The sequence below is a fragment of the Pelophylax lessonae genome, assembly GCF_965119305.1.
Source record: "Pelophylax lessonae genome assembly, chromosome: 6".
Taxonomy (NCBI): Eukaryota; Metazoa; Chordata; class Amphibia; order Anura; family Ranidae; genus Pelophylax; species Pelophylax lessonae.
In genome coordinates, this window is record NC_138773.1 from 254,294,727 (window position 1) to 254,306,840 (window position 12,114).

General features: G+C 42.6%; 1 protein-coding gene across 1 annotated transcript in view; it reads right to left on the minus strand.

Moving 5' to 3' along the window:
- Window positions 1-12,114, minus strand: part of MYO3B (myosin IIIB) — a 597,729-nt gene that overhangs the window by 188,279 nt on the left and 397,336 nt on the right. The window contains exon 24 of the mRNA XM_082260313.1: window positions 1,569-1,648. Coding sequence (XP_082116439.1) covers window positions 1,569-1,648 — 80 coding nt within the window. The remainder of the gene's footprint in view (window positions 1-1,568; window positions 1,649-12,114) is intronic.

The window sequence follows — 12,114 nt, forward strand, 5'->3', positions numbered from 1 at the left end:
TGCTGCAACTGCTTGTAATTTTTTTTGTCAAGTCCATCTAAATCATCTAAATCTGGGTACCTTCTCCCCAGACTAACAATGCTGCTGTCCAAGGGTGTCTACTTTACTACAACTTCATTTAGAATACAGGCACCCTAAGAGAGGAAGTGTGTTACTGGTTAGATCACCAGGTGAAAACAAGGGGAAAAAAAGACAAAAACGAATGCAACCACCACGTTTAAGGATTAGTTTAAGGATTAGTAAACTGCAATATATTACATTTTTGTGTTTTGGGTTTATTGCCACTTTAATGAGTTTGGCCATTCACTGTTAACCATCTGAGAATTTTTAACTTTTCGTTCCGTTGATTGGTCAATTTGTATACATCCATCCACAACAGACTTTTCCCCTTCACTTCCTTTCCACCTTGCCCCTGTGTATGTCTTTCCCCTCCTTATTCTTCTATGCTCACTCTCTATCATGCTTGCTTGTTACAACATTGCAGCCCCAATATCCCAGTCTGTTTTTTGATTGTTGGTGCGAGGATTACAGATCCATCTTTAGAAAATTTGGGCAGTTTTGGGACTTTAGATGAGACACAGGCGAGCACTGCTCAGCATCTCCATCCCTGTATATAACAAAAGTGAAGAGAAAAAGGGGATTAAAGAAGGTGTGTGTGTGTGTGTGGAAACCAACCCATCCTTAGTTTGCTATACTTATCCACCAGTCTGCTGACAAACCATATAAACCTGTCTAACATAATAGGTTAAAAACAGGGGTTTAGTTAACACACATTTGCAAACGCATGTATAAGCTGCAGGCCACTCCACGGCACCCTATGTATCCTGCAGTCCTAACACTTCCTAACACTACTCAACCTGAGTGTCTCAAACATGGAAGTACATGAATGCTAATGGATGGATGGGAAACAGGTGAGCTTGGAGATGGTCCAATCCTCCCCCAACCTGCTCCCAGCCATGACTGGTATTGAAAAACAAATGGCTATGTAAAAGCCATAGGGTTTTTTACATAGCCATTTGTTTTTCAATACCAGCCATGGCTGGGAGCAGGTTGGGGGAGGATTGGACCATCTCCAAGCTCACCTGTTTCCCATCCATCCATTAGCATTCATGTACTTCCATGTTTGAGACACTCAGGTTGAGTAGTGTTAGGAAGTGTTAGGACTGCAGGATACATAGGGTGCCGTGGAGTGGCCTGCAGCTTAGACATGCGTTTGCAAATGTGTGTTAACTAAACCCATGTTTTTAACCTATTATGTTAGACAGGTTTATTTGGTTTGTCAGCAGACTGGTGGGTAAGTATAACAAACTAAGGGCCGGTTGGTTTCCACACACACACCTTCTTTAATCCCCTTTTTATCTACAGATCCATCTTTATGATCTTTGTACAATCTTTGTATGATGTTTATGAACAGGGATCTTTGTAATGCTAGTTTGAAATGTTATGCCTTAGTCTCTGTATACGCACCCTTTTTTCTAATGGAATTGTGTTTGCTGCTCCATACCTCTAAAAATGCTTTCATGAAAATGAATTGAAACAGAAAAGACAGTGTTATCTATTATACTGACCTTAATACGCCCAGCATTTAATTGTGGTGGTAGGGATCTCGAAGCTGCTGTTACTCGTGCTCTGGACTGAGCTAAGTTACCTGCAGAACAAAGGAATGGATACTTTTTTTATTAATTCATATTGGCCAAAAAAAATAAATGTGTAGTCAGTCTCTGAGGCCCCAGGAGCTTGCAATCTAAAGTCTCCACAGAAGTTAATCATATAAAAATAAACACATTAAGGACCATTCTATATAAAAGCCAAATAGCCAACTTGTTCCAATGAGAATTGTGTTAAAAGTTATATTTCTTCATTTCCATAGAAACCAATCAGTTTTCCAATTGTCATTTTACAGTTCGAGTTTGAAAATAAATTGAGGAATATGATTGGTTGCCAAGGACAAAGAAAAAAACAAAAATACTTTAGTATAGTTTTCAAACTACAGGCCCATCACACATATTTTTGCAAACTCTAATGCAAAAATGATCCACTGAATAGAATTTTTGTATTTTTAGAGGTTACTGAATAGAGTTGGGCCAAACAGCCTCGCGCTTCGGTTTGCGGCAGAACTTTTGAACATCACAAAAATTCGTACCCGAACCCAGTTGAAGTCTGTGGGATCCAAATTTGAAAAAACAAAAGTCCCCATTTTGTAAAGTGGTGCATCCGTACCATGTTTAGAACCTGCTGCAGCAAAACTGAAATTTTTAAAGAAAAAAAATGACATTTAAATTGCCAGCAATACAATACTATTACCGGCAATACAAAAATTATATTAAAAAAATGGGTCACAACCCAATCCATACCAGGCCCTTCGGGTCTAGTAGGGATTTCAAGTGGAACCCATGCCAAAATTAAAAAGAAAAAAAATGTTGTGTGGTCCCACCTAAAATCCATAACGGCCCTCATCCGAGCATGCAGCCTGGAAGGTCAGGAGAGGGGAGGGACGAGCGAGTGCCCCCCCATCCTGAACCATACCAGGCCACATGCCCTCAACATGGAGGGGGTGCTTTGGGGCGGGGGACATGGGTCTCTTCCTGAAAACCGTGGGCTGCGGTTGTGGACGTCTGCAGGCAGGGGGCTTATCGGAATCTGGAAGCCCCCAGATCCCGTCCTCCTCCCTATGTGAATGAGTATGGGATACCCAGTTACCAAAAAAAAGTGTCAAAAAAATAATACAAATAGGAGGCAGTTTTTGACAATTCCTTTATTAAAAAAATGTCCCCCGATGTAGATCCATCGTCAATCATGACACCTGCCGCACCCGGAAAAAAAAACAACACTCTGCCTGCGACGAAGGCTAACTGTGGAAAGCCTTCTGTGCAGTTTGACAGTTCTTGAATAGATAAGGGGCAGGGCCACCTGGTGATGTTCCCTGGTTGCGCCACCCCCTTGTGACTTCACCGACCAGGGAGCAGGCATTCGGTGGTCAACCTTCATCGTGGGCAGAGCATTTTTCCCTTTTTCGGGTCTGGCAGTCCGGCGGCTGAGTGATTTACGGTGGATCTACATCAGGGGACATTGTTTTTGAATATTTAATAAAGGAATTGTCAAAAACTGTTTTTTTTTTCTAAGTGACACTTTTTTTAGGGAATGATTAGAGGTACATTGTAACCCATACTCATTCACATGGGGGGGGGGGTGGTATCTGGGAACCCCTTTATTAAAGGGGGCTTCCAGATTCTGATACGTTCCCCCACCCGTAGGCCCCCACAACCACAGCCCAGGGTTGTGGTGAAGGGCCCTTGTCCCCATCAACATGAGGATGAGGTGCTCTGGGGTGGGGGCAGAGGCTCCCCTGCCCCAGGGCACCCCCTCCAGTTGAGGGCATGTGGCCTGGTATGGTTCAGGAGGGAGGGCGCTCACTTGTCCCCGACTTTCCTGGCCTGCCAGGCTGCAGACTCGGATAAGGGTCTGGTATAGATTTTTGGGACCACGACTCTGTTTTTTTTATCACTTTTTTCTATTGCCGGCAACATTTTTTTCTCATTTAGCTGTCGCTCATCCATTGTTAAGGACGCAACAGTCGGCTTCCTGGCCCACTCCTTAACAACCAGCTACTCACTGTGCCTTGATTGGGCAAAGCTTTTCCCAATCAGGGCTTAGAATGCACTGTGCAACATGCAGGGCATTGTGGGGCGCTTGGCGGGCAAACATTCCACCAAATGCCCCACAAATGTGCGCTTGCTCTGTAGCTGCCTGTGACAACCGCAGCTGCAGTGGAGACACAGAAGAATGACTGGCTTACTTCTATTCTTCTCCCTGGGACTCTTCAAAGTGCTCTGTGTACTGCAGCCCTGGATTTTCTCCCCTTTCTTCTATTCCCTGGTCCAGTAGGCGGGGCTATGACTAGCTGTATTTTAGCTCTACCTACTGAACTAGGGAATAGGAGCAGGGGGAGAAGAGCCAGGGCTGCAGTACACACAGTACTGTGAAGAGTCTAGGGAGAAGAAGAACATAGGTAATCAGTGCAGAGGTGAGACAGAGGGATACTGCACTCTGTAGTCTGTGTCACTACTAATCTCTGAACTCTGCCTCACTTAGTACTGACCTCTGAACTCCATAGTAAGTGACTCAGAGGTCAACTGTAAGTGACTCAGAGGTTAGTAGAAAGTAACAGAGAGTTTACATGTCAGTTGTAAGCGAGTCAGACTTCAAGGGTCAGTAGTAAGTGAGGCAGACTTCAGGGGTCAGTAGTAAGTGAGGGAGAGATCAGGGGTCAGTAGTAAGTGAGAGAGAATTCAGGGGTCAGTAGTAAGCGAGGCAGACTTCAGGGGTCAGTAGTAAGTGAGGGAGAGTTCAGGGTTCAGTAGTAAATGAGGGAGAGTTCAGGGGTCAGTAGTAAGTGAGGCAGACTTCAGGGGTCAGTAGTAAGTGAGGGAGAGTTTAGGGTTCAGTAGTAAGTGAGGGAGAGTTCAGGGGTCAGTAGTAAGTGAGGGAGAGTTCAGGGTTCAGTAGTAAGAGATTCAGACTTCAGGGGTCAGTAATAAGTGAGGCAGACTTCAGGGGTCAGTAGTAAGTGAGGGAGAGTTCAGGGGTCAGTAGTAAGTGAGGGAGAGTTCAGGGGTCAGTAGTAAGCGATTCAGACTTCAGGGGTCAGTAATAAGTGAGACAGACTTCAGGGGTTAGTAGTAAGTGAGGGAGAGTTCAGGGGTCAGTAGTAAGTGAGGGAGAGTTCAGGGGTCAGTAGTGAGTGAGGGAGAGTTCAGGGATCAGTAGGAAGTGAGGGAGAGTTCAGGCATCAGTAGTAATTGAGGGAGAGTTCAGGGGTCAGTAGTAAGTGAGGCAGACTTCAGGGGTCAGTAGTAAGTCAGGCAGACTTCAGGGGTCAGTAGTAAGTGAGGGAGAGTTTTGGGGTCAGTAGTAAGCGAGGGAGAGTTCAGGGGTCAGTAATAAGTGAGGGAGAGTTCAGGGGTCAGTAGTAAGTGAGGGAGAGTTCAGGGGTCAGAAGTAAGTGAGGGAGAGTTCAGGGGTCAGTAGTAAGTGAGGGAGACTTCAGAGGTCAGTAGTAAATGAGGCAGGGTTCATCGGTCAGAAGTAAATGAGGGAGAGTTTAGGGGTCAGTATTAGGTGATGTAGGGTTCAGAGGTTAGTAATAAGTTATTTAGAGTTCATTAGTCAGGAGTAAGGGAGGCAGAGTGCAGAGGTAAATAATAAGTAGGGCAGAGTTCAGGGGTCATTAGTAAATAATGAAAAGTTCAGATGTCAGTAGTAAGGGCTCTTTCACACGGGCGTTCCTTTTTTTTTGCCCGATCAGGTCCTTTTTTTTTTTTTGTAACGGACACGGATGACACTTGTGTCATCCGGTCCGTATGTCCGTTTTTTGGTGAACCCGGAAGTTACAGGGAAGAGGAGAAGGATTTGATGTCTGTTGATTGTGAGGGGGACTAAACTGCAGATGGTGATCATTGGCAATTGTTTGGAGATTATTGAGAAGCTGCTTTACCAGTCAGTGTCGGTTCCTGGATGTGTGGATGTCCTATGGGCTCAGTTTAATTTTCCATCTGGTAAGAGGCGACCCCCATCAATGTTTCCTGTCTCTTGCTCCGTGTGTCACAGTGATTAGTGATCTGCACGTTTTGCTCCATACTTATCTTTATTTGGTAAGAGGCCAATCAGGCTGGTGACGGTTCAACACTTTATCCTTCACTTATTAATTTCTTCAGATTGCTTGATATTTATTGATGTCCGGTAAGAGGTGACTCTAGCCAGAACACGATCTATTTATTCCACTGTTAATTTATCCCCTATTTGGTAAGGGGTACTTATTACCTATTTTTCACTTTTATGTATGATTTTACTCAACAAATAGACATCAGTCTATTGGCAAAAAACGGATGTCAGAGGATGATCCTCCGATGACATCCGTATTTACATAGAGATACATTATGTCCGTTTTTCAATCCTCAAACGGATGGGATGAAAAAAGGACATACGGGACGCCCGTGTGAAAGAGCCCTAACTGAGGCAGGGTTCAGCAGTTAGTAGTAAAAGATTCAGAGTTCAAGGGTCAGGAGTAAGGCAGAGTGCAGAGGTCAGTAGTAAGTGACGCAGAGTTCAGGGGTTAGGATTGACACATAGTTCAGGGATCAGCAGTGACTATGTCTGTGAAACTCTTGCTTGTGGCACATCAATCAAAGTATATTTATAGGTACAAGATTACCCAGGTTTTGTTTAATCATCCCCCTTTAGCTCCTCCCACTGCCATACATGTCCCGCAGGTCTCTACCTCCCTGGAGTGTCTCTCCTTTTTGAGTTCTAAAGTTGGGAGGTATGCATATGATAGAAACAAAGATGAATAGTATAAAGTTTATCTCACTATAGCTGTAGATTATTATAGAAGTTACAGAGGATGTGTGAGTTACCATCTGCACCAGCAAGACCTGTACTGAAGCTATTGTTAACATTTAACATTTAATTGTCCATTCTGAGACATCATATAAAGCTCATTCATCCATAACCATCTTTTTTACAGAGATATGGCACTATAACATTAACATTTTCCTAGCTTGACCTGACATAGAATAATTTGCATATACTGGGGCTTATTTCATAACATGGTACAAAGATGTGCAGAAACATATTGCAACCTTTTCAATTGAGTGTATTCAAAACAGTTAAAGTTTATCTATGATCAAAACATAAAAATCACATATTCATTTCCATATTGCATTTCAATTATTTATAACCTACTCCTAAAGTAGGCTATAAATTGTAAAGAGTAAAGTCTTGTCTTTTTTTTGTTAAAAATAACAAACATGTCATATTTACCTGCTCTGTGTAATGCTTTTGCACTACTACTAGCCTTAGTGTGGCTGCCTGTACTATGATCATTGTAGACGGTAAGCTGAGTGTGCTGGTGCACTGCCCCCCCCCCCCCCCGGGTCCTGTGTGAATTATTTCTTGATTTTCTCATGAATTAGGATGTACAATGCATCCTTGCTGATGAAAGAACACTGGGCGGGAACCTATGATCTTAAAAAAAAATTAGGCCCTTTAAGGCCATTGGGCAGAAGCGACATATGGAGTTGCTCTGGTCCTCCAGGGCCATAGAGTCAAGTGGGGGCCATCTTGCCCTCACTCGACTTTCTGCCCGAGACCCAGAAGGATTGGATCTAAAACCTGGACCCGGAAAACGACCGGGAAGTGGGGGGGGGGGGGACCACTTTTATGTGAAAGAGGACCACCAGCCACATAGAGAAATAACGGGGTTATGGCAGCTAACCAGTAGTTTTGAAAAAAAAATTGCTACTCAAGTACTGAAAGTAAAAGTACAAGTACTGTGTTATGTAGTTATTAAAGAAAGAAGTCAAAAGTTTGAACATCATATTGTTTTTTATTATTTCAAATGCAGCTTTTATTTATACATACAGTAGCTTTTATTTTCGTATGCGCTGATAATACACATGTTTTGAGCTTCATGAAACCTGCCATCTACTGTTCTGGCAGTGGTAATTTTTATAATTGTAACGAGTAACTATGCAGCACAAAAAAAAAAATATCGGAGTAGAAGTATTGAAATCATTGAAAAAATGTAGTGAAGTAAAAGTGGAAGTAGGAGAAAAAAATTCTACTCTAGGAAAGTACAGATACCGCCTTTCGGTACTTAAGTACAGTAGTGAAGTAGTTCTACTTAGTTACTATACATCTCTGGATATAGTTCTTGATAATTGGGACATTGCTGCAATATATAATTGTAATTTTTACAAACTGTATGCTTTCTATAAATTAGGTCTAAATTCATTTAAAACACGAAATCACCAGTTGTAACATTTATTTAATAAACATGAAGGTATACGGATCACCATAAAGCAGTAGTAAAGTCTGCTTTGTGATTTGTACCTACAGGTAAGCCTATAATAAGGCTTACCTGTAGGTAAAATGATTATCTGGATGCAGCCAGTGACGTCACTGGCACATGCTCTCTGAAGGTCCGGCATACCGTGCCAGACCTTCAGAGCTTTGTGCTCGAGCGCATACACGGGAGTACCATCATCACAGCTCTGGTCACTCATACAGCTGGAGCGAAAGAAAGACCAGGGTGAGATGGAGGCTGGAGGGCCTTACAGGTATATTTTTTTTAACTGTAGCAGTTTACTACCACGTTAAGAACCTTCCTGCCAAGATATCTATGTTCATGAAATATGCTGGAGCACCATGGTACCCTTGAATTCCAAAGTGCTCTACTTGGCAAGTCTTGTCTTTCTATACCCCATCAGAAACATTTGATCAGAGAGGATGCTCATCATAGTTATGGGACTATGGTGAAGCACAGGAAGTGCAAGGGGTGGGCCTACGCTTAGCTTCAGAAGATAAAGTTGTGTAGCACCCTCCTAGATAGGTGCTAAGAAAAACCAAGTATTTGCTCTGCCTGCTTATCAGGAAAGCCTGACCGATAGCTAGGCCTGTTGCATGTGTCCATGTGTGATTCACCTGGTCGGAGGGAGTGTCCCCACTGTATCCAATAGGGGAGCCTGTTGGACAGTGGAGGAAACCCAGCCAGTGACACACAGGCTTTTGTGGCTGTCCCAGTGGGAGGGCACAACAGTCGTGCATCCTGGGATTGGTCATAAATGCCAAGAGCACATGTGACAGGAGGTCTTTGGGTGGGAAGCCAGGTCCCAGGAGGAGGGTGTCTCTCCTCCTGTCAGTGTGGAAAGTGGTCACAGGCAGTCGGCCTTCGTTGACCTGAAGTGTGGTGCTGAGCTGTGTGGTCCAGAGGAAACTGACAGTGGAACAAGTGACAGAGCATCCTGAGGAAAAACAGTGTCCGTGAGTACCAGGGAGCTTGCCAGGGGGCTGCCAATGAAGGGGACCATTCCAGGGAGAGTCAGTGGACAGGAGCTAGCACGCACAGCAAGTAAGAAAGGGGGTGCCAAGTTAGACCCTGAAGAGAAACCTTAAGTATAGTTCACCTTTAAATCTTCACCTTAGTGGCAAAGTGAAGCAGCGGCCTTGTCGCACACACTGCAGTTATATGTCCTGAAGATTTGTGCACAGTTGCTAAGTTGGAGTATCCCACTCATCCCTTCTCCCATCTCAGTTCCAAATAAAATAATACAAAAAAACAAATCCCCTGGACTGCTCATTGACTGAGCCGAGGACTTAAAGTGATAAGTTTAACTGCCTGTTGCTATGGGTAACCCATGGGTAATCCATTCTCAGCAGCTCCCAAGGGGGCAGTGCTACAGTTGATATCTTCATAAGCCCTGAAATTTGAATCTCTCAAAATGCTATAGCAACTATCTCAAGGTACATTTAGGCACCTCTCAATTCCTTTTTGTCTATCATCATATGAGCGTTCATGGACTGATATAAAATGTTTAATGTATCTGGAGTTCTCCTTTAAATAAAGCTCAGTGTTTGTATTGTCTTCCACCATTTACCCCACCCAAGCCGTATCACGAACCTCCTGGTGAAATAACTGTTTACAGAAATTTGAGTGACCTTACCCTGCAGAGGAAGTTTTGTGCCGAATTCATCTGTTAGATATCCAAGTATATTCTAAAGTTTGTAAGAAGTTTAACATAAGATGTCCAAATGTTTTCCCTGGCTATAGCTTCAGAGGCTACACTGTGATTAATGGCATTGTGAGAAGCCTTTGAAGCAGGATTGGTGACATCAAAGTCCTAATTCTTGGGTGGCAGGATTTTTATAATGAATAGGAAGCACTTTAACACGTTTCAAAAGGATTTAAAACATGAATAAACAATAGAATTATGCAGATGTACTGCACACCTTGCCATAACAGACCTTAGATTAGATATGAATTTATTTAAATGGAGTATGTTAACACTATGCAATGCTGAATATTTAGATGTGTGCAAAGTACCGTAAAATGATTGCCTAATTGTATGACTTATATAAGAGCTGTTGCAAATAGGAAGTAAAGTTGAAAAAATTTAAACAATCAATCAAGTTCAACCTATTGTGATTCTACTACAGTTGTATTAATGTTGAGAAAAAAAATCTAAAATTAATTGGTTACCAATATATCCTAATAATAAGGGGAAATTAGACAAATTCAGTGCTCAGTTGTTACATTGATGAAACATGGCAGTTATAGCTAAAGAAGACATTTTTGGTATGCCAGATAGTCATCATTTCAATTCCCTATCCCCCTAATACTGTTGGCTATCACCACCTGCATTGGCAGAGAATCCCAAAGAGTGCTCACTTTTTAGCTAAAGTGTATGTAAACCCAATCACTAAAATATAATATAAGCTTTACCACAATAGTGTAATTTCATAAGTAATTTTCATTATTTTTTAAATATGCAGCTTCTGAGTTGAAGTTTAGGTATGTATTTTTTGTCTGGTTTGATAAATATAAGTATGCATGTGCCACATCTGGCTGATCCCCATGGAAGCTGTAAATCCCTGTAATAGGCCCGTTATTATAACCAGGGTGAGATCATCACCCTGAGAAAGACACGTGACCCTGTGTCGACACGCGTAGGGGAGGGGCCAAGATGGTGACGACATCTGTATCCAGCGTGGGGCTGTGCATCTGATTGTTGTTTGCGTGGTTTGTGTGGAGTGAGCAGTGTATTCAAGGTGCTTAGGTGCACTGGAAGCACCTAAGCAATGTGAGTAGCCTTCATTTATTTAATGAATTGAAGTCTGTTTGGAGGATATAAGTAGGGATGATCGAACGGTTTCGGGTCGACCATCGCTTCGACCCGAACATTGGGTGTTCGAGGTTCGGCCGAATTTAGAACTTTTTGCTGAAAAAGTTTGGAATTCGGCAACCAGAACCGACCAAAATGCAATGGGCCAGGAAATGGGCTTTAAAAGCCAGTGATTGGACCAGAACCATTAGCAAAAGCCAATTGAGGGGGCAGGAGAATGCTAGGAATGTGATTGGAGTGACTAGGGGGTCCATAGTCCAATCATTAGTGAATACGCCCCCCAGTATATAAGATAGCCCCCGCCAAATTCCTAGCATTGTTATACAGGGACATGGAAGAGAGTGGAAGCAGTTCTGTTACTTTTTCTTCAAAAGTGTCATTTAGCATTTATTAGTGTGAGGAAAGGGATATCTAGTGTAGTTAGGGTGCTCTTTTACACTTTAGTTAGATGCAAAAATTTAGTTTCTGTAGGGAAAGTGTGAAGTGTCAGGGTGACCGTAATGTAGTGTAGGGTGAACTGACTGCTATGGCAGGGTGACCAAACCCTTCCATATCAGGGTGACCGTAATGTAGTGTAGGGTGAACTGACACTGACTGCTATGGCAGGGTGACCAAACTCTTCCATATCAGGGTGACCGCTATAGAGAAAAGAGTTTCTCTGAAGTCACTTTCGCTGCAGTAATATGGCTTCGCCCCTGTCAGCTTGCTTTTTGGCTGCAGGCGTCTATAGGGATTTTTTGAGCACATGTTTGGAGTCAGGCATGACATCTGAACATGTGTATAGGGGTATATATACACACCCATGTATGTATATATACACCTGCACATATATAGGTGTGAAAGGAGCAGAAAACACTACTTGCCCTAATGAAATAATTAACACCAATATAGTTACGCTCCTATCACACCTATATATGTCTAGGTGTATATATACATATAAGTATGTGTGTATATATACCACTATACAGAAGTTCAGATGTTTTGCCTGCCTCCAAAGAACCCAAGAAAATGCCCAAAAAAACGCTAGCGTCCAAAAAAAAAAAACGCCCAGATGTGTTGTTGCAGGCATTTTTTGAGGTTTTTGGAGGCAGGCAAAACATCTGAACTTGTGTATAGTGGTATATATACACACATACTTATATGTATTTTACACTTAGACATATATAGGTGTTATAGGAGCGGAGCCATATTAGTGTAAATTATTTCATTAGCGCAAGCATATTTTTCTGCTACTATGACACCTATATATGTCTAGGTGTATATATACATATAAGTATGTGTGTATATATACCCGTATACACAAGTTCAGATGTTTTGTCTGCCTCCAAAAACCCCCAAAAAATGCCTGCAACAACACACCTGGGCGTTTTTGTTTGGGCGCTAGCGTTTTTTTGGGCATTTTTTTGGGTTCTTTGGAGGCAGGCAAAACATCTGA